This window comes from Panthera pardus, unplaced genomic scaffold (genome assembly GCF_024362965.1).
Source record: "Panthera pardus isolate Hobbes unplaced genomic scaffold, ASM2436296v1 HiC_scaffold_24, whole genome shotgun sequence".
Classification (NCBI taxonomy): domain Eukaryota; kingdom Metazoa; phylum Chordata; class Mammalia; order Carnivora; family Felidae; genus Panthera; species Panthera pardus.
The window spans coordinates 26,196,554-26,224,023 of NW_026526810.1; the positions used below are offsets into that span (position 1 = coordinate 26,196,554).

General features: G+C 44.7%; 1 protein-coding gene across 2 annotated transcripts; it reads left to right on the plus strand.

Annotated features, from left to right (window-relative positions):
- HEXA (hexosaminidase subunit alpha) lies at positions 1-27,470 on the plus strand. Of its 2 annotated transcripts, XM_019441545.2 has the most exons (14): positions 1-305; positions 16,514-16,606; positions 17,502-17,567; positions 19,217-19,263; positions 20,035-20,145; positions 21,020-21,121; positions 21,822-21,954; positions 22,580-22,760; positions 23,777-23,863; positions 24,132-24,204; positions 24,960-25,143; positions 25,335-25,425; positions 26,049-26,153; positions 27,227-27,470. In XM_019441545.2, the coding sequence occupies exons 1-14, from the start codon at positions 53-55 to the stop codon at positions 27,288-27,290; spliced, it is 1,590 nt and encodes a 529-aa protein (XP_019297090.2). In that variant the 5' UTR covers positions 1-52; the 3' UTR covers positions 27,291-27,470. The 2 variants fall into 2 exon arrangements, with proteins under 2 accessions (XP_019297090.2, XP_019297092.2); XM_019441547.2 differs by lacking the exons at positions 1-305; positions 19,217-19,263.

The following is a 27,470-nucleotide window of genomic DNA, read 5'->3' on the forward strand; positions in this document are numbered from 1 at the left end:
GACCGGGGGCTCACGTGGCCCGGCCGGCCGAGAACGAGGGGACCGGCGGGCCATGGCGGGCTGCGGGCTCTGTTTTTCGCTGCTGCTGGCGGCAGCGTTCGCCCGCCAGGCGCAGGCCCTCTGGCCATGGCCCCAGTACATCCAAACCTCCGATTCGCACTACGCCATCTTTCCGTACAACTTCCAGTTCCAGTACCACGTCAGTTCTGCCGCGCAGCCGGGCTGCTCCGTCCTCGACGAGGCCTTCCAGCGCTACCGCGACCTGCTCTTCGGCTCCAGCTCTTGGCAGCCTCCTGAACCCACAAGTGAGTCGGACCTGCCCCCGCCTCGTTCCCGGCTCTCAGAGGTCCTGCCCCGGGGCAGCTCGCCAGACCTCCTGAGACGCCCTCCTTTTGGCTTCTGCCCAACCCTGTCGTCTAGTCACAACCCTCTGGCCTCCACTTCCTCCTGCGCCTTTTCTCCAGCCGTCATCTCAGTCCCCAGCTCCATTCTCTACTTCGCTGAGCTGACTTCTGGAGCCAGGATTTCTCCGTAATCCTGTCCCCTGGCTCTGTTTCACCAAGAATGCCTGCCGCAGGACTCCAATTCAGTCTGGATATCAAATTGCTGAAAATACTGTGCCGGGAGACATCGAAGGTGATCCCTCCGACCGTGTGCAAGTGTCGCAGGGTCCTAGTGAGGCTGTGACTAGGGCTGGGTAGAGGACAATAGAGCTGACACCAAAAATTGGCAAGATAAGACATTAGAGATGAATTGATCTGTGCAAAATTACATAAAAGTGTCTGACACATAGCATGCCCAGTGAGAGAAATCAGAGAACACTTCCATAGGGAAATGAATTTTGAGCAGCCACTTATTGTGGGGTGGTGGATGTAATTGGCCAGGACTGAAAGAGTATTCCAGAGAGGAAGCAAGGCTTGACCAGAGGTACAGATGGTTCTGATTGAGCTCAAAGTGCTTTGAGGGTGTGTGTGTTGAGAGTGGGGAAGCATTGTTGCATCCACAGGACTCCTGAAACAGAATGCTACGGGCACCAGTGACCGTCACAACAAAGTTTATTACAACGAGAGGCAAGGCCGACCGATCGGGACCAACACTCTTGATAAGAGTGTGGCCCCGAACAGCCGGGTACAGAGTTTTTAAAGCCGATCACATCGTTTTATCATTATCTGGGAACAGAACAGAGAAACAGTTCCCAGATGAGTTAGAAACAGTTGCCAGATGAGTCAGAAACAGTTATCGAATGAGGTGATTATTTTAGACTTTCTGCCGCTAAGTTGCAACCAGTGGATCTCCTTGACCTTGTCTCTGATGCTCTTTTTTTGAGCTTTTGTTTCCTTCGTTGGTAAAGCCTGATTCACAAGAGTATGAAGTATGATTTACAAGAGTAAAAGCAAGGCTGTTATCTTGTGACCTTCAGTGTCAGAACAAAGTTGTTATCTTTCAAGCTAAGCGTTAGCCCTACAGTACAATTTAACCCTTACAGAATGAGGTTGGGGAAAGCGAGACTGAAGTCAGGAGTGCTTTGGATATTGGTTTCATCTAAAACAGAAGGGGCTGGCAGTTTTCTTTAAGTCAGTTGCTGAAAATTGTGTTTGAGGATTATTATTTCACAGCAAATTGGTAAGTAGAGTCAGCAACAGATAGGGATACAATTCTACTTTCTGGGCTTAAAATTTAGAGTTTTCTTGAAACTATTTTGGAATTTAGTTCTCAAGTGACGATGTATAGGTGTTTATGGGGGAAGCCATATTTATGATTGGGCCATATGATTAACATCATTTTGTACTGTGTTTCAAGTGCGATTGAATTACTTTTGCAAATGTTCTCATTTGATTTATAGAATTAAAGGCATTTCATTAAACAGATGGTACTGAGAGAGTGACAGATAATTGAGGCAAAGAAATAAGAGTCTCAGCATCAGGGTAGTTCTCAACTGATAAGATGGATTAGGCTGGGGAGGATAAAAGGGTATTGTGTGTGTGTGTGTGTGTGTGTGTGTGTGTGTGTGTGTGTGTGGTAGGTCACGTATTTCTCTGAATCCTTTATGACAAGTAATGCCTTAGACAAGATTGGCAGTCAGAATGTTTATTTTGGTATAGAGCAGTTAGGGCCTGACTTGTGCAAGAAAAAAAAAATTGTCATCTAACTGGTATGTGCCTGTTCCAGTGCCAGGCACTCTGGAGGTTACAAGAAAAGTATGCTCAGAAGTAGTAGGCTTGGGCGCCTGGGTGGCTCAGTCCGTTAAGCATCTGACTTAGGCTCAGATCATTATCTCTTCGGGTGAATGTGAGCCCTGCTTCTCTCTCTCTATGCCCCTCGTGGGATTCCCTCTCTCTCTCTCTCTGCCTCTCGTTCACTTGTGCCCTCTCTCTTGCTCTGTCTCAAAAAAAAAAAAAAAAAAAAATTAAAGTTAAAAAAAAAAAGTAGGCTCAAGCTTTGCAGTCCAGTTAGAGAAATATGAAGCAAAAGGACACAATGTATTTTAAAATGCCCAAAAGATAATTAGAATGTTTGCCACTGTTGTATAAATTAGGATAATTCCTGTATTTCTAAATTAAGCCTTTACCTCCATTGCTATAGGTCTAGAGTTTAATGAAGAAAATAGAAATGGGGATAATATGTGACAATGGGTCCTGTAAATTCTCTAATAAAAGATTTAGAGACAGATAAGAAACTAAATAAGATGTTTATTTCAATTTGTTACCTTACTGTGAATGAATGTGCTGTATGAGGGTTCTTATCCCTTGAGAGATAATGAAAACTGGTTTGGATGAACATTACCAAAGACACAGAAGTAGCTTCCTTCTTTATTCTTCTTCTGGAGTCTTTCCTTTGAAACATTAGTCTCCTGGGAGGCTTTCAGATGGCTTGAACTATAATCCTTCTTCTGCAAAAACAAGGATGAATTCCTGGAGGGGAAAGCAACATCAGCAAGGCCCACCAGACTATATTTCTCTATGGGGCTGATTTTAGGAAAGAAAACAACATGCAATTTAAATCTTGGCTGACAGCTTTCCATCTCCTTCTTCCACCTAACTTCCTTGTAGGTTCCGGGCCAGTGTTCTTTTTAATGTAGCACAACTTCTGGTTTTGATCTGAACCTGGAATTCAGTGGAATCCATACTTCTCTGAAAAACAAATCTCTTCTTGAGGTTTGATTTGATTCTGAATTCACCTTCAGGAGTTAGCTGTAGTCCACTGATTGCTGAATGGTCTAGGAAGGTGTTTAGTATTTGCTGCCTGTTTTTGTTGTTAGAGGTGTTTCTGCCAACTGGAGGGTGTGTGTTGCATGTTGTTAAACCTGTTAAATGGAATTATTTTAAGCTCTAGATACTTGAGTGAACCTACCTCCCTGTTTTGATTATTGAGCCACATCTTGTTTATGACTCAAAAATCTGCTTCCTTGGGATGGTACCTATCTGACATTGCCTCGAATGCATTTTTTGGGTACCTGGTGGAGTTGATAAAGCCCAAGTTTTTCAGGTAAAGTGCTAAGTCTGATTATGCCATTTGACTGAAGTCTTTGCTTTTCTGAAACTAGTTGATTGAAGCTCTAGTATTTAATGGTTATTAGAAGTTTGCATCTAGTTGTGATATTCACACATTCATACCTGTGAGTTACTTAGGATACCATTGTCCCTGAACAGAATAACTCCTTTTATTCTAGAATGGAAGGAAGATTATTATGTGACTGTCTGGATCCTTCTGCAATCATTATCAATATTTGATTTTCTCATCCTCAGATATGAAACAAGTGACTAGTTAGTAAGTGGCATAGTTTATTACAATCTAAATCTCCTAAAATACCTCCTTTGGCCATGCCTTCTATTGCAATGCCTGAAATATAATAGATACTTAATTATTTGTTGGATATATTAAAAGGGCTACTTTGTATAAAGTAGAAAGTGCCATGATTTTTTCTATTTCTAAGATCATCATAAAGGAGATGGTTTGCAGGTTTCATTTAGAAATGATTGACTTTCAAGTTTTAAATTTGGAGTATTAGCATGTGATTCCAGGGAAAGGAGGATCACACTATGCTGTGGTCCCAACTGGGACTAGTCTTCTCACAAACTTGGAGATGCCTTGGAAGTGCATCTAGGGAGTGTAGGAGGGAAACAGATAAGGTTGGGCAGCAGGGGTGGGGAGCAGGAGCAGTGCTAATTAGTGCTGCACTCTAATTGTACTAGTGGCTATGTACACTTTAACCAAGGACAGGTTATTCCTGTGAAGCTTTGATGGCCCCTAAGTTTAATGTTTTAAAGCTAAGAGGAAGAGGGGCGCCTGGGTGGCTCAGTCGGTTAAGCGTCCGACTTCAGCTCAGGTCACGATCTCGCGGTCCGTGAGTTCGAGCCCCGCATCGGGCTCTGTGCTGACTGCTCAGAGCCTGGAGCCTGTTTCAGATTCTGTGTCTCCCTCCCTCTCTGACCCTCCCCCGTTCTGTCTCTCTCTGTCTCAAAAATAAACGTTAAAAAAAAAAATAAATAAATAAATAAAGCTAAGAGGAAGAAAACCATGCAGGAAGAGTGTTTTGCAGTTGAGTTACTTTTCTTGTGAAGGGGTATGTGGAAAATGGAGGGATATATAAGGAGGAGAAATAGGAACATTTGGAAGGGGATGGGTAGCAGGAGCATAGTTTTTTTGAGGGCCAAAATAATTGTGCTCCATGTTGAATTCCAGGGCCTAGACTAGCTTGGCCACCACCAGCCTCTCTTCCCACAACCTTGTGTTTTCTTTATTGTTAAATCATAATATTTCCCCAATAGCTTGGGATAGTTACTGACTCCAAGAAGCTCATCTTGATCAGGATGTGTGTGGGTAGCCTCGGCCTGGTTTATGAAAAATTCAAGTCTCATTTCCTTGAGCTAGCATTGCTCCCCCTGGATATTCTGCTTGAAAACCTATACAGTAGACGCAAGATTTATTCAGGAGTCAGCCAGAGAATATTGAGCAATCACTTGTTTAACTATGTGCCCTCATGCAAATCACCTAATTGCCAAGTAGTTGCTGCTCCTTTTTTAATCCTTCTACCTTCCAAGCATTTCTGAAGATAACAGGGAGATAGTGATGAATGTTTTTACAATCTTTGAAGGAAGATACAGTAGAAGGAAGAACTTGGTGATTTTAAAATAAAACAACAAAAACTAAGTCTAAGCCTCAGAGCTGCCGTTCCTCCCATCTGCTTCCACCTGACCTCCTCATCTCCGAACAGAAGAATGAAGCAGGGCATTGCAGGTTTTTTGCCGATTGGTACTTTGTTTTTGTGTTTTGTTTTTATCAGCAAGTGTGAACTCTTTTTTTCTTATGGCTACACAGTTTTTTACTGGGGCCCATTGTCGATTTCTTAGCCTGTTAAAGGCATAAACCTCAATCCTTTTCCTGTGGATTACACAGAAGAAAAGGAGTTTTATTGCCCACCAGTACTTCTTTTAGAAATGAAAGAGGTTACTTTTATATTTCTGCATTTTCCTAAATTTCCTCTGCTGGCCCTGGAAATAAATGAGAAGTCAATATGCATCACCAAGAGGTTTAGCCCGTTGGATTAGGAGTTTTCTCCCACCTCTGTGGGGCCCCTGACAGCAAAGTCAGCTGACTAGAGGAGGTTGGGTCTGTAGAGGTGATAGTCTTATGTGTGCAGGGTTTTCTGCGATCTGCCTCAAGGTTTATACATCTATAATCCATCATAATAGAGAAATGGATTTGCTTTCCTTCTCAATTCCTGGCTATAGTGAATAAGACCCATTCCTGTGTCAACTTCTCTTTTTCATTTCCTTTGCTTCTGTTTAAAGCTTTTGTTATTGCTTAAGCTTAGCTTTGCACTCAGCCCTGATCCCTAGCCCATAGTGGTGTGCTATCGTTATGTCCACTTCCTGAAGGTGATTAGACTTGGGTATGGTGTAGAACTCTTGTCTTTGGAAGTGTGTGCTTGGATGCGGGAAGTTTGGGTGCTTACCACCTTTGGTGTCAGTAAGCAGCCTTCTCTTTTGTGTAAAGCTTTGGGAGCAAAGGAGGTGGCTTATCAGGTACCTAGTGTCCTAGATGAAATAACTATTGTCATATTTGACCTTGTCCTGGTAGTAGCTAGTACTAAGATCCACATTAGTGGCTTTGGTCTTTGGACTAGAGCCACAGTCCTAGTTTGATTCAGAGTTCTAAGTTCATGTCCCTTTTATATGTTAAAGTCTCAGCCTATTTGCCATACAGAGTGATATCACACAGTAGTGGAGCCTTCAAGCTCCTGTGAGAAGCTCATGAAAAGCCCTCACAGAAGCTGTTCCTATGGTGTGGTTATCCCACGAGGCAGCGGATGCTGGGCTCCTCCGGCAAAGTGGCAAAACTGACTTTTTAAGAAAAAGGAAGTAGAAGGTGGAAGGAAACTAGCATTTATTAAAGAGTGTCTGGCGCTTGCTATATGTTATGCCCTTTAATCTTTGCAACAACTCTGTTAGGTTGGTGTTATCTCCATCTTTGAGAACTGAGACTCACAGAGGCTAAGCAACATGTACAGGGTTTCACAGCCAGTAGTGATGGGGCAGAAATTCCAGTCAAGTCTGTTTGTCTACAGAGATTGTGCTCTTTTCAATGTGCAATCTTAGGGCAATCTACTACTTATAAATATTTTCACCAAGTATTATACCAATTAACAATTTGGAAAACTACTGGCCTTTGGTAGGAGTAAGCTTTGATCATACTTTAGCATTAATTACCTCAGATAATAACTTCTAACATCTAATTGCTTAATCATTAGCACTCACGTTATGAATGTTTTGATCCTGGGCCCATCATTATCAGATTCCAGTAGTATTTCTGGCCAGCTTCCTTCTTTCCATCCATCCTTAGTACAAGTAGTATTTATTAAGCAACTATAATTTGTCAGCACTTGTCCAAGAATATGAATTGAACTGTCCTTGTCCTTAAAGAATTTACAGTCTCTAGAAGTGGGACTACAGACCTACAGTAATGTATCAGTAAAGTGATTTTTGCTGATAGATACACAGTGCTTTGGGAACACCTGGCCCAAGTGTATGTGTTGGAGTGGAGGGGAGAGTACATTTTGAGAAGACTTCATTAAAAGCTGTCCTATCATCTTTGAAAGTAGTAGTTGATGGGGACACAAGGAGTAATCCACATGGGAAGAACTGTACATGGGAAGAGCTGTCAGGAAAGAAGCCTTCATGTCATGTATTTAAGAAACTCAGTCACTGGTTGAAGCACACAGAGCTAGGGTAGATCAGCAAGTTAGCTATATGGTACAGAAGCTTGAGAGAATGAGTTGGAACACCTCCAGGGGACAGGAAGATTCAAAAGGTGACCATGAGAGGGTGTTAAGGTGTTGTTGGGTAACTGCTATGCTAGAATGTGGGTTAGTTCTTCCTCTTGAGTGTTGAAATCACCTAGGATGATAGTCAACCTTGGAATGGAGAGGAAGACTGGGGACCAGGTTCCAAAATCTTGGGTAAATAAAGAGGTGACCAGGATGTTGCAGAGTGTTGGTGGCAAGGAGAAGCTCAAGATTTTACAACTGAATGTCATGGGCCAGAGAAAAGAGGTGTTTTTTTTTTGTTGTTTTTTTTTGTTTTTTTTTACTTGATGGTAGAAGCTAGATGTCCTGGAAGCAGCTGAGAAGAAGCTGCCTCTCAGAGCAAGTTGTAGGGGAAATAGTATTCCTGGGGAGAGCCTTGCTTCAGTTAAAAGGAAATAGACTCAGGATGTTGGTAGTTCATTAACCATGGAACAGGATTCCAGAGGGCTTGTGGGGGTGGGTGATGTGTAGTCCAGGTGGCTTGGTGGAGGAGAGGAAACAACATTTATAGGAATGGGAGTGTGGGTCCAGAACAGAAATGAGCAGAGGTGTCTATATACTGGGCAGAATGACAAAAGATGATAGCACTATGACATCATAGATCCTCCTGTTGGATTGCCATGAAAATAAGCTCCAGAGACCAGCAAGAGTTCATATGCCTGGGAGAATTTAATATATGGTAAAGGAAACATTTCTAATCAAAAGTGAAAAGATGTTTAGTCAATAAATATTTGTGGATGATTGGTTATCCATTTGGAAAACATAAATTTAAACCTATACCTCATATCAAACACAAAAGTAAATTCCAGGTGGATTAAAGATCTAAAGATAAAGGCTATGCCATAAAATTATTAGAAGAATATTAAAAGAATGTTCATATGGCCCCAGAGGCAGAGGAAGCCTTTTTAAGCAAACATATAAAGGAAAAGACAAACAGATTTGACTACATAAAGTGAAAGATAAGCAGATTCGACCACATAAAAATCAAACCAAGAGAGCCATAAGGTTAAAAAAATAAAGGACCAAATGGGGGAAACGCTTGCAACCTTAAAAGACAAGGTTAAACTCTAAAAGGAGCTCTATAAATCAATAAAAAAAAAATTTTAAGTGCAAAATATATGGCCAGTAAATGCTAAGTGATTCTCAAATTCAGTCATTATATTTAGAATACAGTTGAGGGATGCCTGGGTGGCTCAGTCGGTTAAGTGTCTGACTTTTTAAAAAACTTTTTGTAAATTTGTTTATTTTTAGAGAGAAACAGAGCACATGAGCAGAAGAGGGGCAGAGAGAGAGAGTCCCAAGCAGGCTCTGTGCTGTTAGCACAGAGCCTGATGTGGGGCTCAAACCCACGAACTGAGATTATGACCCGAGCTGAAGTCAAGAGCCCGAATGAGCCACCCAGGGGCCCCTAGTGTCTGACTCTTGATTTCAGCTCAGGTCGTGATCTCACAGTTTGTGAGTTTGAGTCGGGCTCTGTACTGGCAGCATGGAGCCTGCTTGGCATTTTCTCTCTCTCTGTGACCCTCCCCTGCTCACTTGCACATTCTGTCTCTCAAGATAAATAAACCTAAAAAAAGAAGTAAAATATGGACAAAAAAATGATATATATATATATATATATATATATATATTTTATCAAGCTGGCACAGATAAAAAGGAATTGAGACAGTCTAGTTTTGGAAGGATGTGAAGAGATGGGCCCGTGTATGTTGGTTCAGATGTAAATCAGTACAATAATTTGGAAGAGTAATCTGGCAGTGTCATTAACTGAAATTTTTCATATCTTTGGCCTCGCATTTCTACCTTTAGGAATTTTCCTGCAGAAATCCCTCAACAGGTGCTTTAAAAAAGAATATATATATGTGGGGTGCCTGGGTGGCTCAGTTGGTTAAGCATCCAACTCTTGATTTCGGCTCAGGTCATAATCTCATGGTTCATGAGTTTGAGCCCCTCTTTGGGCTCCATGCTGACATTGTGGAGACTGCTTGGGATTCACTCTCTCTCCCTCTCCTCTCTTTCTGCCCCTCCCTGGCATGCACGTGCACTCTTTCTCTCTTCTCTCTCTCTCACACACACAAAATAAATAAACTTAAAGAAAAGAATTGTGTGTGTGTGTGTGTGTGTGTGTGTGTGTGTGTGTGTGTGAGAGAAAGAGAGAGAGAGAGAGAGAGAGAGAGAGAGAGAGAGAGAGAATATTTACTAGAACATTGCTTATAAGATCAAAAACTTAGAAGCATTCTATCATGTCCACAAAGACAAGTTAGGACTTTGAACTTTTTAAAGTATATTTCAAAAATGGAATTTTATTCAGCATTTAGAAGTAAAGATTGTAGATCTATGTATATTGACATTAAAAGATCTACAAATTATTGTGGTAAGTGGAAAAAAGTTACAGACTAATATGTTTAAGATCTCATTTTTGTTTCAAAAGTAATCTATATATTTAGGAAAAAAATTGAAAGACTGTGCAAAATGTTAACCAAAGTTAACTTTTGGGATCTAGAATTACAGGGAATTGCTCTCTTGTGGGCAAGGGGTGAGGAGAGAGGAGAACAGATGAAGTTTTAAAAGTAGAGGAAAAATGGAAACTTTTAACTTACAACATTTACAAAAGAAGGTGGAAGGGAGACCATTCAGGATTTGTTTTTGGGCTAGGTAGATTGCACTTCTGATTAGGTATTAGTAGTCTCTAAAGGGTGAAAAGTCTTGGGACTTGTGGGAGGAGGCACTATGGTCCAGACTGAATTTAGCAGCACTATGGAGAGGCTCTAGGCTCGGGGCAGTTGGGTTCTCAGACTCCTACTTGGATAAGAAGTTTGATAGGGGTGGCCTTGCCTCTTCCCCTATCCACAACAATGTACTTTTGCATTGGCTACTTCCCAACCTTAGAGTACCTTTTCTTCTCTTGGTAGCCTGGCAAACACCACTTCAGTGTTCAAGGTTCTGCTCAGAGGTCCTCTCTAAAGTGAAGCATCCCTTCCTTTGTGGAGGTAGCTGTAATATCTACCCTAGCCCTATCACACTGTTTTATAATTGTTGTTTGTTATTTGTCTCCTGCTAGACTCTGAGCTCCTCAAGGGCAGGGACTAGGGCTTGTTTTTATTTTTAACTGCCCCAGCACCTAGCATGGTTCCTGATGTAGAAAAAAAAGCTCAATATATTCTGGTTGGAATGAAGAAATGAGTGGGAAATGAAAGATTTCTAGGATTTTCATTAGCCTGAATATGGGGAGAGAAGGCCTGGATGTGACGTATATAAAGGTGGAAGGGGAAGGGGAATAATATAGGCTTGGAGAACCGACACTGGCACCAGCCTAGGAGAGTACCAGGACACAAGGGGGGGGGCACGGTACACCTGAAAGAGTAGGAGGGTGCCAAAAGCTGGGTTGACTTTCCTAGTTTCCACTCCAGAAGCCAAACCAAATGCCACTTTATAACCAAAATGAATGTTTTCTTTATGCTGCTAAAATTCTGTGAATTAAACTCACTGATATGATAGAAATGTTTTGATTCAGGGAGGAGCAGGTTGGTGCAGGGAGAAGCTATTGGGCACTGAAGTAAAGACATAGTTTCTGGGTACCCTAATTCAGGAATGAGCTCCCCCTTCCAGCAAAGTAAAAAGACCTGAATCTTTGGATTAATGGACCAAGGGTCTTCAAAGTAGTGTCCGAAAAGACACTTTCTGTATGCCTGGGTGTCTTCTTACCATTCCCCACCCTAATTCCAGGACTTCACAAATACTAGGTTTGGGTCTATAGAAGTAATCTCGCCATTAACTATTTGCCATTTATGCCTGATTATCATGTAGCACAAGCATTATGCATACATAGCATTAAATGTGCATTTTTTAATTCTAGCATCATTCATTTTTTCAGCAAACATTTATTGAATGACTACCGTGTGTCAGGCACTGGAAATACAAAGGCACTGAGATTGGTCCCTGCTGTTGAGGAACTTACAGCCTCGGTGAGGAGATAGACAAATAAACAGCATATATTAAGATAAGTGTTGAAAATGTATGTATACATTGCTTCATGATCTCATAGGAAAGTCTCTTAGGAAAGGGTGGGGGAATGATAGAAAAGTTTTATAAAAGGAAACCAGAGCTGTTTCATAATTAGGTGAGATGAGGAGGCAATGCAGTTTGCTTCACTTGGCGGAAGCAATATGTGCAAAGAAAGGTATGGAGAAAATGTGGCATTTCAGGATTCTGTAAAGAGTTCTTTGTGTTACTGTGGGACTCCCTGCACGGGATCCAAGCAGAGATCTTCATTTTAAAAGATCACAGAGGATAGTAGATTGAAATGGGTATATATGCAGGGAAGGCAATGGAGAGGTTTTGTAGTCTTTCAGGGGAGAATTTATGAGAGGCTGAATTAAGGCATTGACCCAGTGGAGGTGGGAAGGTGGTCATGATTTTGAGATAATAAGGATTTTGTAGTTATAAGACTTAATTGGGTCTTTCTTTTTCAGTGCTGTAATCTCAGTGCTTAGCACAGTGTTTGACACATGGTATACAGTCGATAAATATGGGGTGAATGAGTTTTTAATGTACACAGAAAGATGGGAGAAGGAGGAGGTTTCTGTCAGGATAAATCAATAGATGATACTGTTATCAAACAGAGAGAAGATCATCCAGGAAAAGGAATGAAGAGTTAGTTCAATTTCGTATTTAAGATTTGAAGGGCTTCTAAGCCATTTGAGTGTAGGCCTGTGGGCCGAGTCCCAGAAGAAGAGTTAGCACGGAAAGGTAGATTTGAGAATCATCAACCTACTGTGGGGTGGATGACATTGCCCAAGGAGAGTGTAAGTGAAGAGAAAAAGAGAAGTCCGGAAGCCTGGAAACCCCTGGGAACACTAGCATGTAGGGGCTGGCAAAGGAAGGGAAGAGTGAGGAAGCATATTCAAAGAGAGCTTTGTCCTCTAAGCTACGGAGTTTAGTTTAAAGAACATCAGGGGTGTCTGATGCTGCCAAAAGGTCCTAGAAGAAGTGAGCGGCCACCAGAATATTACCTGTGTGACAGCAGGGATTTTTGTCTGTTTTGATCATTGCTGTGTCCCCAGCACTTAGAACAGCCTGGCACATAGTAAGCACTCAGTAAATAACTGTTGAATGAATGAATGAATAAACTGAAAAAGATCCCTTGAATTTAGTTACTGAACCACAGACCCTTGGTGAAGGCATTTTCAGAGGAGTGGTAGAAAAGGAAGCCATATTATAGTGGACTAAGGAGTAGATAGGATGTCAGAAGTGGCTACCAAGAGAGGACTAAGCATGGCCAACTCTGTGATCACTTATGTGCGGGCACTGACTAAGCCCTTTACATGTATTGACTCATTTAATCTTCCCAACAACTCAGTAAGGTAGGTGCTAATCATGATCCCTATTTTTCAGATGAGGAAGCTGCAGCACAGAAAGGGAAAATAACTGGCTCAGGATCTCATAGCTAGAAAGTGTTAGAACTAAGATTTGAACCCACATCTGTCTGGCTTTGAAGTTCAGCACCTAACTGCTCAGGCTACATTTCCTTTAGAGTTTCTTTGGGAACAGTAGGCAAGAGAAAGAACCTGTTGGAGATAACATGGAGTTGAAATCAGGAAGACTTGCAAATATTTGAATGCTGATGGGAAAGAATCAGTAGAAAGAAATAACTTGAAGATTTAGGGGAAAGGGGAAAGCATTTATACAAGAGGAGTCTCAGGAGAGATCCAGAGCACAGGTGAAAGAAAACCCCTTCCACCCAGGTAGGAGAAGGTAAAGACCAGACATGTGTTACAGGTGTTTTTGTCAGGAAGGAGAGGGGAAGGTAGAGATGGGTGGGAGTTCTCTTCTGATTGTCTACTGAGAGTAAAGCCAGTGGTGATCAAGTTACAGGCTTGAAGAAAGTGGCTCAAGTTTGAAATAGCTGTTGCAGAGAATAGAAGAAAGGAGTGGTAGAGATGGGAGATTTTCAGGGCAGCATCAAGGGCCCAGCCAAGTTGACAGACCATGATTTTATAGTGACCAAATCCTATCATTACATGATTTTCTCTCTTCCCTCCAGCAGGATGCAGTAGCCAGGGTCGGTGCACAGAAGGCGGATGTGAGATTGATCCAGAGTTGAGGGTTTTGCTCACTGCATGCAGTAGAATAAAATGATAGGTTGTTAGGAGAATTGGCTAGATTGTGTTTGAAGTGAGAGATCAGCACACCCAGGCTGAAGAGAAGATGGGAGAGGACTGAGAACAGTAGAGTAATGGAAGGGTTATGGTACTGGCCTCTGGAGAAGGTTCAACAGTGCGTAGAAAAAGGGTCTCAGAGTTCCACATCCAGATCTGACCTGTCTGTGAGGAATAGGCTAAATTATGCTAAAAGGGGAGAGGTGCCAAAGGTAACTAATTTTTTGTTGTAAATACTTCTGTACTATTTGAATTTTTTTTATCTTCTTAAATTTAGAAAAATGCAAACTGTTCAGTGAACCAGAAGAAAAGAGCAGGTGTACATGAAAGCAGGGGGATGAGGGAGCCGTGGAGATAGGATGTACTGGCCACAGAATGGGACTCTGGAGCATATTATCTGTGTGTGGAGTCACAAAGTACTAACTCTTCAGAGGAATAGCCGGAATCTGGTCCTACCTTGCCATTGTTTACAGGGGAGAAAATAGTCCTGAGATTCACTCAGCTTAGCAGCAGCTGAACCAAAACAAAACCAACCTTTTCTGATCTCCCTGCTCAGTGCTCTGTTGGCCATGCTTCTTCCTGAGCACTTGAGACTTCAGAATTTCCTGTTGTCCCAGCCAGGCTCATTGTTGAGTGTGCCGGGCCATGCTTCCTACACCTCAGTTCTTCCCGGTGCAGAGCATGTGGGTGCATGTAGAAGCAGCTGGCCTGTCCCTTGCCTATTTCCTGCTTGCTTCAGGGTAGCAACTTGGAGGCGGAAAACCACAATGATGATACACTGTTTATATCCTTTTAAGTGACCCAGTGTCCCTCCTGTTTTGCCATTTCTCACATTACCACTGCCTCCAGACCTTCCCCCTCATAACTTGTTTAAATAGCAGCCATGATTCTGTATCTCCTTTATCAGCCCAAACCCAAGTGAGTCACTGAGAGCATTTAGGATAGGGAATCTTCACCATAAGATTAGTGGCAGGGGGTGGAGGGATAAGCCCTTAGTTAGGGGCATTGTTCTAGGGAAAAAAATCCTTTCATTTTCATTTTCATCAGATCTTGTAAGGAGTCTACCACCCTCCCCCAAAGGGACTATGGATTTAGAGGATGGCCTGCAGGTGTGTTTTAGAAAAATAAAAATATACTAACAACAAAACAGAAGCTAGATGTTTTCTTACGTTCCAAGCAATTGTTCAGATAAACCTAGTATTTGTACAGCCTCTTGTGTCATTAGGACAGTGACCGTGGCAGTTGTACACGGGTAGTTGTAATTTCTCCTCAACTTGGTAGCCTGAAGTCCACGGAATTAACACTTAAAGCCCAGGACTTTTGCCCTCTTTTGGATAGATACGCAGATGATCCCTCCTCCACACGATGATACTGGGGCACTGTGATGTGTGGGATTGGAGTGGGGGTGAGGAAGAGAGGGATGAGGGCATAGTTTAAGGAAGAATATTCTTTTGTAGTTTTTTTCACTCCTCCCTCTCAGTTAAGTCCTCCTTGGTCTTTGGGGTTTGTAGAGATGGCTTCTCTGCCTGGGGAGCTTGGGAGGGCCCTACAGATTCTGCTTTGAAGGTAGTTTCTGCCCTGGCAGTCTGGTCGTCCTGTCTTGCTGGGGATGAGTTTTCAGGGTTTAGAATAGAGTTGTGAGTTGGCCTGGCCCAGAGTAGCCTCACATTTCCTTCTCCCTGCAGGATGTAGGCAGGTATTAGTGTGGGATACAGGTTATTTACAGGGAGGGGAAAGAATGCATTTGCTTATGGTGGTAGGAATGGGCTCCTTATTGGCTTGCTTCTTAGCAAATCTGCGAGCTGGGATGCGGTCATGTGGTAGTGCTCAAGCAGTTAGAGCTCCTTGAAGGCTTCCTTGAAATGGCTCAAGGCTCTTGGATTCCTTGTGCCTAGAGATGGATACTATAAGGGATCCAGTCTGGTTCTGAATTCTCACCCTGCCTTTTTCCAGACTATCCTATCCCTGACTTTGTGGTTCCATAGGAAGTCATGGTTGTGGTGGTACCAGTGTGGATGTATGTGGCCCCAGAAAAGAATAGAAAGGGGGAGTACATTCGGGTTCAGGCTTGGAGCTGTACAATCAGAACCACCTCAAAGGTCACAAGGAAGAATCCTTAGGAGGAGGGGGAGAGACAGCACGTTAGTATCTTGGCTTTGGCTCTTTTATTTTTTTCGGTGGGGAGGGGTGGCATCTGTAGAACTATGCTGTATGTTGGCTCATACTGGATGGCTTCCCACTGCTAGACAGAAGTCTGCCTCAGACAGAGAACCTGTTTGGGAGAGGGAAGGAAGCAGGTTGGGATGGTGACCATGTCCCTTTGCTGGGGCACCAGCTAGATTATCTCAGGCCTCCTTTGCATAGGAGATCCTTCTGTCATCTGCTTCGTGTGCTTGCATCAGCTCCTGGGCTTTTACAAAATGGAAAACCCTTCACCTGGAGCCCTCAAGAACGGTGCTACTTCAAGTGACAGTCTGCAGTGAGAGGGGGGGTACACCAGAATGTAAAACTATTCCCTTCATCAAAACAAATGTGTAATGAAAAAATGTTAGAACTGAACAGTGTGTTTGTTCTGACATAATTGATTTACATTCCAGCATTGTATAAGCTTTCTGTCTATCAGTATCTTTCCTTTCAACCAGTAGCACAGTTTGCAAGTCAGCAGCTAATCTGCAGACCACACTTTGGGTAGAAGTGCTCTCGAGCTGTCTCTAGTTGAGAAGCAGTTGTTGTGGTGTTGGAATCATGTGCTTACTGTACCCAAACTAGAAATAGAGAGCCCTGGCTACAAAGAGCTGCTGCCAGATCTTTGATACATGGGTCAGGGCGGGTTATGGGAGAGAGGGCAGCACAACAAAAATGAAAAAGTTGAACAAGTGATGAGGCAGTGCCTATGGCAAGGGTAAATGCCCTGTCCTCCTCCCTTGCCTCTCCCCACATGCATGTGAGCAGAAGGGACTAGAGTTAGGGACCTTCCTATGAGACCTTGGTTTTACCTGTTAGCTTCTGGTGACAGGTCAGCCATGTTGAGTTTACCCTGTCCTTGCAGGAAAACAGCATACACCGGAGAAGAATTCATTGGTTATCCTTGTGGTCCTTCCTGGATGTGACCAGCTTCCTTCTTTGGAGTCGGTGGAAAATTGTAAGTGCCACCCCGTTCCCTGTTCTAGAAGAGCAAGCACTTGTCTGGAGATATAACTCTGGTTGGCCTGGCCTAAGCTCCTGATGCTAGGCCCAGAGCCCTCCATGACTGTGGAGACCCAAGGTCACCAAGTGCTGAGAGACACAGAGGTGAATCTTTTGTATGAACTCTAACCAGTGTCTGAAGGTTGACTGTGGAATGTCACATTGGCTTTTCACCGAGTCCCACGGGACACTTGTCTTCTGAACTGCATATAATTCCAATGCCATTTTAGGAATTTGCTGATTTTCTTTAAGAGAGAAGGAGTTTTTGGGCATGACTAGAGTTTTTGGACATAATGATTGAAATAAAGCCAAATCATTAGCACTGTGATGCCTCCGTGCCCCTGAGCAGCAGCAGTTGGGAACTTCTCAGTCTTCAAAGTGAACGTTCTAGTCTTGGCTTCCTCCTCTCATTCTTGGATGAAGTAGCTGAATGAAACCTGAAGACGAAGGGAGAGGAGGGTGATTACAAAGGCTTTGGGAACATTGTAACCTGGACACATGCCTCCAAGCATCCCTGTCCCCTTCATACTCTCAGCTAAGGGCTGGTGGAAACTCGTGTTTCTGGAGGGGGAGGAAACTGAACCACAAGGCAGGTGGTGTTTTTCTGCTCTAGCTAGACCCTCATCATGCATTATCTTTTAAGGCCTGCAGAGCTGCTGGGTGACCTCCCTCTCACTCTAGTCCAAGGCCTAGCTGACCTGCAGATGCTCTCCTCTGGGGATGTCTCCTCTTTGAATGGAAAAAAAATGTGATCTTCCTGCTGTTTTTTAATCCAAGGATTTACACAGAACATGTGATCTGTAATCTGAGAGTAGAATCCTTAACCAATGGAGTCATTTCTGTCATTTCAGACACCCTGGTCATAAATGATGATCATTGTTTCCTCCTCTCTGAGACTGTCTGGGGAGCTCTCCGAGGTAACATGGGAGCTGATGCTGGGATGGGGAGAAAGGGGTGATGTGGGAAGGTTGGCATCAGTGGGTTGGGAGAATAGGGCTGAGGGTCCGGCACATACCCCCACTTTAGGAAGCTTTCTTTATGGAGATCAGTTGGAGTGTTTCCCGGTCTCCCTGAAGGGAGTGTTCTCCTTACAGCTGTCCCAAGAAATTGATGGGTGTCAGCCTGTGCAGCGGCAGCAGTGGCCCTCCTGGGCAGGTGCTCTGGGGCAGCAGTGAGAGGCCCAGCAGGCTGATGCTCGGTGCCGCAGGGGACAGGCTGCTTGGGAACCCCACCACAACACTGCCTGTTCGGCTGTCACTAAACACACATTATTAGAAAGATGCATTGTAAAGGACAACCATATCACAAGAAATAGATAAATGTCAAAAAAGAAGTAAATAGTAGTAAAACATGCAGAACTAGATTATTTCAGGAGAAATGAAGACTTTCTTAGCTAACAGGTGATGGGCCTGTGCCCTTCCTCTTGGTTTACTGAAAAGGTATTTGGTCCTTAGATATAGACTTAGCCAGATACCTCTACTACTTTTGTAAAACTTCTGCTGGTGAATGAGTAGGGAAATTCTAAACAGAATTTCAAACCTTGTTTTGGTTTGTCTTTGTTCACTTACCCCTCCTCTTCCCTCTCCTGTGTTTTGGAGAAACAGCATGCTGATTCCCCTTTCTGCTCTCTTACACCTTTCATGCAGGGGCTAATGATTAGTCAGGTTGAGATAAGGGAAAATCTGGGACTCCAGAATTTTGGGTGTCATAGTCAGGGTAGAAAGAAGCCAAAACGGTATAGAAGCAGTCTGCCTTGAAGCAGATGCTGAGTGACTGTCAAGGTTTCAGATTCTTTCATGCTGAAATTTTGAGACTCTGGAAATCCTTCACAGGGCCTCTGCTAGGTTTTCAGAAGAGGGGCTTTAGCTGTTGAATCCATACAATGCTCTGGACTCAGCATGCCTGCCCTTAGGCCTTACCAGAATCTAGGAGTCTGTGTCCACTGGACTGGGGCATTTGCTGCCTACCATACTTCAGCTCTCTCCTTATAGCTGGTTCCCTTCTCAAGCTCTGAAGAGGAAAGGTGGCTGATTCTTTGTCTTCTAGGTCCAGCCGTGGACCCAGGCTCCTTGGAAACTTAAGCTTATGATCACTTTTTCACAATTCAATCTGGGATAATAGAAGGGGCAGTAGATTGAGGACCCTTTTTTCTCTGTTTCCTTAGCTCCTGATCAGTATTAATTATGGAAAGCCTTACATGTGTGAACTGGCTTGTCCCTGCACCTCTCCACACAAGCACACATCTTGGCCTCTCTTAATACTCTTGTGAGTTCAAGGCTTGGAAATTATGGATAAGAGGCCTGTGGGTTTTGAGGGTGTGTTCAAGGAGGGGTACTAATCTGCTACCCTTACACTGCTACCTCCCCAAATAAAATACAGAGTAAAAATAGCTACCGGCTTCCTCGTATCCCCTTTGCATCCGTGTGGAGACTCATTAAGCCCGTACTACATCTGCTTTTATTGTGTGCCCAGGCGTTCTCCTCTGCCACATTGGGAACCTTCCAAATGGGTGCATCTTTTTCCCCACCTCTCTAAGCCTTTACCCTGCCTCTCTACTTCCCCATAGGTCTGGAGACTTTTAGCCAGCTAATTTGGAGATCTCCCGAGGGCACGGTAAGTGGGGGCCCTCCAAAGAGGCTCCTTTTAAATCTCTGGAGTTGTCTCTCAATGTTGAGAGTCCAGAGAATAACTTATTGCCTTACACAGAGTCCTGGTGGCTCAAGATGGCCCCAGCAAGAGTTAGAAGGAGGTGTGGGTAGAAACTGGTTTGGTAGATTTGGCCTGTTTGGAATCACTGTAATTCAGTTCCCCTGAGTAATGACCTTGAGACCACACTGCTTTAAAGAAAATAAACAGGGGCGCCTCGGAGGCTCATTCGGTTAAGTGTCCAACTCTTGATTTCAGCTCAGGGCATGATCTCAACGGTTTGTGAGATCGAGCTCTGCATGGGGCTCCACGCTGAAGTGCAGAGGCTGCTTGGGATTCTGTTTCTTCCTCTCTTTCTCTCTGCCCCTCCCTTGCTCACGCACATGTGTGCGCATGCTCGCTCTCACTCTCTCTCTCTCTCTCTCTCTCTCTCTCTCAAAATAAATAAATAAATAAACTTAAAAAAAAAAAGGAAACAGATGAAAGTGAAAATTCAGAATTTGTAGGCTGAGTGGTGTGTGGGACAGCTATATCTGGCTAGTGTGGGACTGTTACTCTCTGACAGGTGCCTCCTGGTGGTCATTGAGGTAGAGATGTGGGGCATTTGGAGAGATAGGTACTCTACAGAATAGTCATAAATTGGCTTTTGAAAGATTAGGAGACTTTTCCTCATCCCCCCTCCATTCCCATGGTGAGTTCCCTTTGAATCCTGACTGCTTCAATGTTTGATCCACACAGTTCTTTATCAACAAGACTGAGATTGAAGACTTCCCCCGCTTCTCTCACCGGGGCTTGTTGTTGGATACGTCTCGCCATTACCTGCCACTGACTAGCATCCTGGACACTCTGGTACCCAGGCCTTAAGGCCATCTTTGCCCTTAGTGTTCTGGGGTGTTGGGGCAGGGATAGGCCAGTTGCCATATTCCTAAAGAGTTACAGGGTGAATGTATGTAACTTTAGGAGCTCCTCAGAAAATGGAAAAGATGACCCGCTCTTTAAAAAAAAAGAAGAGGGCTTTAAATCTATCCCACTGGCTACTCTGGACCAACCAATGTCCAAGTTATCTCCAGGAATGCAGAAGGTGATTTGGGGAATTGGTTTTTTTGACATAGCAGTTTAGCTTAGGACAAAGTCATAGGAAAGATCCTCAAAAGCCATAGCTGGCGATGTTCCTATTTTGAGTTTCATGAGCAGTCTTATCTTACAGTTGCTGATCCAACTCATGTATCTACCTTTTCCTTTGCTCCTCTGATGGAATCAAAGCAGTAGACACATCTGTCAGTCTTGGCTCTGAGGTTTATAGGCTATGAGATTACTAAATTCAGCAATAGACTTCACAGTTTGGATAAACGTTAGTCAGACAACCTAAAACAAATGGCAGGGAGAAGTATTAGTCTTCAAGGTATTGTGCTTTTGGAAGACCAGTGTGCCACATAGTTTAAGCCATCCTTTCGGTGTGGCTAAAATTCATCTCAAAAAGAGGAGGCGCTGCCTCTGTCAGCCATCCTCGGATGTGCCTTGGCAGAAGAAGGAATATGCTAGGTCTTCCCTCTATGGCAGGCACTCCCTGGTCGGAAGATTTGATAGATAGACCCTATGAACACTTATTAAGAAGCTGGGGCAGGCTGGGCCTATTGAGGTATGTGGAGCAGCCTGCCTGTATGTCTACCTTGGGAAAGTGGAGAAGCTGTGATGGGCTCATAGCATGTGCTCTGGTCTACAGGACGTCATGGCATACAATAAATTCAACGTGTTCCACTGGCATCTGGTCGATGACTCTTCCTTCCCATATGAGAGCTTCACTTTTCCAGAGCTCACCAGAAAGGTATGTCTCAATTTCTCCAAGACCAAGTTTATGAGCTGATGTCTGAGCCTGGCTATGGCCCTGCTGGCAAGGACACTGGCTGTCATCCTAACCAGCCAGTTTTAGAGACATACTGACTTAGAGGAAGGGCACTGGATTTGGAATCAGGAGACCTAAGTCTGAGTCAAACTTTGCATTAATTTTCACTGTGACAACTAGGAGATAATCTCTCCTGGTGTTTGTTTGTTTATATTCTGTTACCTACCTTGTTGTCTCACTGGCATTTTGACACTCAGATAAAGCAATAGATGTGATAGCTTTATGGGAAATTCTGATAAAGGTCCTTGGAGATAGTCCCTGATACCAAAGAGCTGTGTAGGTTGGGGCGCCCGGGTGGCTCAGTCAGTTGAGCGTCCGACTTCGGCTCAGGTTGTGATCTCGTGGTCTGTGAGTTCAAGCTCCGCGTCGGGCTCTGTGCTGACAGCTCAGAGCCTGGCGCTTGGTTCGGATTTTGTGTCTCCCTCTCTCTGACCCTCCCCCGTTCATGCTCTGTCTCTCTCTGTCTCCGAAATAAATAAACATTAAAACAACAACAACAACAACAACAAAAACCTGTAGGTAGATTTTCTGATATCCATGGAGTCCTGGAGGCATTTTGAGTGTCTTCTACTCTGCTAGCCTTCAGGAAGTGAGATTGTTATGGGCGTCTCTTGCCTTTCAGGGGTCCTACAATCCTGTCACCCATGTCTACACAGCACAAGATGTGAAAGAAGTGATTGAATATGCACGGCTTCGGGGTATCCGTGTGTTGGCAGAGTTTGACACTCCTGGCCACACTCTGTCCTGGGGACCAGGTAAGAATAATGTCGGATAGAGGGAGCCTACTGGTCCCCCTCAGTGGGCTTCAGGGCATTGACTCTTGGATGTGGTGTGCCTGGCCTTGGTCCCTGGAAGAATGGTTTCCATCAATAACTTCCACCTGGGAACTTAGATAGGCAGAATTTATTTTGGACAAAGGAGTCCACTTCTTAGTATTAACCTCTGGGCAGATTCTTCTCAGATGCCTTTGTCTTAATGATGCTCTTGCAATTTGTGCCCTAGAGCGGAAGAAAGATTTTGTCAGTTTGGCAGCAGCATCAGGCTCTCTGCTTTCCTGCCTAAAGGCAGTAGGAGAGCAGCCTTTGGGAGCAAGGGTGACCCCTGCTGGAAGCAATATGTCAAGGCAAGAGTGTGTATGTTGATCGCAGTCTGGCTGTAACCCAGACTCATGATAGTGAATATATTTTTATTTCTTTGACTGTGACTAAAAGTTCATGGTCACCAGTGTATGTGAGTGCTTGATGTTCCTACTTATGTGCATTGCAGTTTTTATGAGCACAATATCTTACTTTGTGCAACTTAATGTCCTTAAGTATATGACTGTGGGGGGGGCGGTTCTATGTATTTGTGACACTTATGTGGGGTTCTTTGTCGGCTTAGGTTTCCCTGGATTATTGACTCCTTGCTACTCTGGGTCTCGTCCCTCTGGCACCTTCGGACCAGTGAATCCCATTCTCAATACTACCTATGAATTCATGAGCACATTTTTCTTGGAGGTCAGCTCTGTCTTCCCAGATTTTTATCTTCACCTTGGAGGAGATGAGGTTGATTTCACCTGCTGGTATGATCCCCTTTGGTTTTCCCATTGCTTCCTGTGTGGAATTGCTCACTCAGAATAGAGGTTAGCTCCTGAGAGGCTACCTATCTCAGGTACTCCTCAGGGGCTAACGTCTGAGAATAGTCTCAATCCAGATGGCTCAAGTCTTAGGTCTTTCCTCTTACCCCTGTATTGAGGCCCTACCTGATTTTGGCAAGGTTGTGAATATGTAACTATCCCTTCCTCCTGTCATGTCCTTGAGATACATATGGAAGAACCAGATATGGGCACAGAATTGTCCTGGGAAAATCCAGGATAGGGAAAAATAATTCCCACTTTTGAAGACTTAAAATAGTCTGGTTGAAGAGTGAAGACACAGGTGAATTTGAGAATACTATATGTAATTGTTTGTTGTTTTTTTTTTTTTTTGTAATTGTTTACTAGGTATTAAACTGTAAGGTTCAAACCCTCAGATTTACTTAGCTCAAGAGACGTTGATGGGCTTCTCTGAGAAGTGGGCACTAAAACTGGATCTGGGGAAATAGTTGGCTTTTTTGAGCGGTAGCGGAGGGAGAAAACATTCCAGGAGGAAATGTGAGCAAAATATAAACGTTGTTGGGGGAGGCAAGTGCAGCAGGTAACAGCAACACTTGTACCAATCTGGAATAAAGAATAAATGTTAAGGGAAAAGCAAAATATGCGTGGGTAGGGGGTTAAACAGAGAAGTCAGAATCCAGTGTGCCAGAGCCCCAAACCAAGACCTCAAACCCACATGCTGTAGTCGAGACAAGTTAATATGCGTTCTTGTTGAGAGTTTGAATTTAAAGCTCTTCAGGCCCAAACTCCTCCTTTCTCAGCCTGTGTCAATGGCCCCCATCACACAGCTTTGTTCAGCCACACCTGCCATATTTGGAGGCTCTGAGATCCAAAGTTGATTAGTTTTTCAAGTGAAAAAAAGAAGTTGTGGGAGGCCAGGTGACTAATCGCCAAGTTTTTGAGGCTGTTGAAAGAATTAATCTCCATTTTCTCTTGGGATTCAGGAGGTCCAACCCAGATATCCAGGCCTTTATGAAGACGAAAGGCTTTGGTAATGACTTCAAGCAGCTGGAGTCCTTCTACATCCAGACGTGAGGAAGGAAAGAGGGTGGGCAAGGTCCCTTGGGATTACCTCCTTATGGGGTCCTCTCTTTTCATACCAGGACCAGGCCCTGCTTGACCACCCTCTGGGCCCCTGAAAGGGTACTTTGTTCTATCCTTTCAGCTTTGGAGTAGTCAGCTCCCAACTGGGGAAGGCACTGCCCAATTAGGAATGGGCCCATAGCCAGCCTGAACCCCTACTGGCACCAACAGCCTAGAACCTACTTGAGCTGACCAGACCCTTTCTTTACTCTCCAGACTGCTGAACATCGTCTCTGCCTATGGCAAAGGTTATGTGGTGTGGCAGGAGGTGTTTGATAATAAAGTAAAGGTGAGCCAGGGGCATAGAGAGAAGGAGCCACCTGTAGTGCTTCTTTTGGTCTCTCAGCCCTTTCCTGCCTCTGCACAGACTGGTCCACCTGGGGTTTAGATTAGGCTTTACTGTTCAGAGCACCGGGGGCCATCTCTCCATTTTCTCCTCCAGAAAGGTCACAGAAGTCTGAGACCTGGGTGTGAGTGTCAGAGCTTCTGTCTATCTTCCCTCAGCACAAACTGATCATGAGTTATTTCTGCTGCTAGGTTACTTAGGATTCCTGAGACTGGCATGCTGGGTTGGATTTTCCTTTCTGAGTCATAGACTAGGGTCTTCCAGGTCTGGGAGCAGGGCTGCCTTCTTCGTTGTTGATCAGTTAGATCCCAGCCTCTTGCCAAATGGAGGGGTTCTATGGGAACTTTATCTCATCCTCAGAAACATCTGGGGATTCTTTGACATGGTAGCTCTTGACAAGTCTCCTGGGCCCCACTGCTTGCCTCCCTTAGCTTACAGCCAGTATTACTATCTCATTGTGGACAAGGAGGCTGTAGGAGGACTGAAAGAGGAAGCAGCTGGGAAGACTCCTAGGGCCAATAGAATCCCTGGCTTCTGCGCTGGGCTGGGAACTCAATAGTGAGGAATCACGGAGAAATACTTTGCTGCTTGGGAACAGAGCGGCCACATACCCCTTGGCCTGGTTTGCTTGCATAAGAATGTGGGCCAGAAATCTCCTCAGCTATGTGCCATAACTGCCATTTGACCTTTTGTGACAGGTTCCTCCAGATACAATCATCCAGGTATGGCGAGAAGAGGTACCAGTAAATTATTTGAAGGAGCTGGAGCTAATTACCAGAGCCGGCTTGCGTGCCCTGCTCTCTGCCCCCTGGTACCTGAATCACATAACTTATGGCCCTGACTGGAGAGATCTCTACGTGGTGGAGCCCCTGGAATTTGAAGGTGAAAGCAGGGAGCTCTCCTTGCTGACCAGATGAGGCTGGTGCACAGAGTGGGAGACAGGAGGGTCTGGGCTAGACCTTTCAGGTTAGATGAGATGAGCTGTTTGAAGAGAGGGCTACATTGGGAAGGTGGTAGAAACCCTAGGGTTACTCCCCTTGTTCCCAGCAGCCTGTTGTTGCTTGTTTTCTCAGGTGGCGCTCAGCAGAAGGCTCTAGTGATTGGTGGAGAGGCCTGTATGTGGGGAGAGTATGTGGACAGCACAAATCTGGTCCCCAGACTCTGGTAAGGGTTTCCTGAGGATGTGGGTGCTGGGCCTGTGGGCATGGGTTCTTCTTTATAGACTCATTCCTGTCCAGTCACCCCCAGCAAGTACCTCCTGAGAGAAGGCCTGAGAGAAGGAGCATTGGAGTGATCCTTCTGCTTGTAAATTATACTCACCTACGTAACTTCCACACAGGATAAGGTTTGTTATCCCCACTTCACAGATACAGTGAGGCCTGGAAAGCACAGATGACTTGCTCGGGACCCAGCACTTAAGTTCATGATTCCTGTGAAAAGACTTCCTTAATGCTGTTTTCCTAGCAGCTTGACCAGGCCTGGCTGGGTATGCAGATTGTACATTCTGAGAACACCTGTTGCTCCCGTCAATAACAGTTCGTGATGCCTTTACAACTTACTCTGGTACCATATCTTTGGGAGAGGAGGAGAGTGGGATCAATGATCTGTACCTTAATGACGATGGAGCTGAGCCCTAGAAGTCCCTAGGAGCCCTCCAGCCAGGTTGTTGCTCTGAATAACCTTGACCCTGAGTCCAGGGTGCCTAAATAAGAGAGAGCAGCCTGTGGGTGTCCAGAACCTTTGCAGGGAATGCGGGAGCCAACCTGGTACACGACCCTTCCCTCCAGGCCCAGAGCAGCGGCCGTTGCTGAGAGGCTGTGGAGCAACAAGTCGGTGACTAACCTGGACTTGGCCTTTAAACGTCTGACACGGTTCCGCTGTGAGCTGCTAAGGTAAGCAAGCAGGCCGTGTTGGGGCCTTCCCACAGTGGTGGGCAAGTGGGGGCTTACTGACAGGAAAAGAATACTAATAATAGCTAATGCTGACAGAGGTTTACTGTGTAGCAGGCACCGTTCTCAGCTCTCTACGGGCATTATCTCCTTGAATCTTAACCACAACTCTGTAAGGTAGGTAGTTTTATTCCCACTTTAGAGATAGGCAGTGAGGCACAGAGAAGTTAAGTAACCAGTCCAAAATCATTCAGAACCAGGATTTGATCCAAGCCAACTTCAAAGTCTATGTGTTTAGCCATGGTTATGCCTTTATGGACTCCCGTGACACCTGTGCCAATGTTGGGGATGGGCCTGAGTAAGGTGGTCATTTCCCTGTTTTATTTATTGACTAAGTCTTGAGGACTTGGTGGATACAGCCTAGTGCTGAGCTGAGAGCGAGCCATGGCAAGGTCTAGGCCTCAACTATCTGTAATTCACTGGGCAACTTTGAGCCTGTTCCTTACCATCTCTAAGCACGTTGCTCACTTGGATAATAAAGGAGGCATGCCCAGAGGTCCTCTATGGAGATGGGTCACATCCTGGAATTGGTGAAGCTAAAAAGGATTTCATGTCCACACCTCTGCAGGGACAGGACAGCACATTAGTTCCCCACTGCCACTGCATTTAGAGCATTTGAGCCATTAAAGGCGGGCTCAGTGGGCCAAGAACACTAGGCACCCCTTAGGCATCAGCTCTTTTCTAAAAGCACTGAGTTATTTGGGACTTGGGTACAGAGATAAGCAGATTAGGAATAGGGATGTGTCCCCTCAAATTCCTGGATGTCTCTGTATCAAAATCACCTGGAGCGCCTGTCAGATTCTTGCCAACACATGACCCCAGTCCGAGCAAGAATCTCTGGAAATGAGAGATACCTGAGCAATTCTGGTGTACAGGGGCAGTTTGAAATCCACTGAAATAGGAGAAGTCGGGGGGTGGGGGGAGACTGTTGGTTGTGGTGGAGGTGTTGCTGGGGCCTCAGACTGACTCCTGTCTGAATGGCTCATCTCGCCCTGTTTCTTCATGTCCTCTTGCAGGCGAGGTGTCCAGGCCCAACCCCTCAATATAGGCTACTGTGAACAGGAGTTTGAACAAACCTGAGCAGCTCCAGGCACTGAAGAGGGTGCTGGCCCTAGGAGAGTGGTAGTGGGGCCAGGCTTCCACTGCATCCCGGCCGGGGGACGGAGCCCCTTGCCTACGTGCCCCTGTGCATGGAGAGAAGGGGGCCAGTGTTGGCACTAGCATCCAATAAAGAGTGATGTGGCTTTTTTCCATAATGAA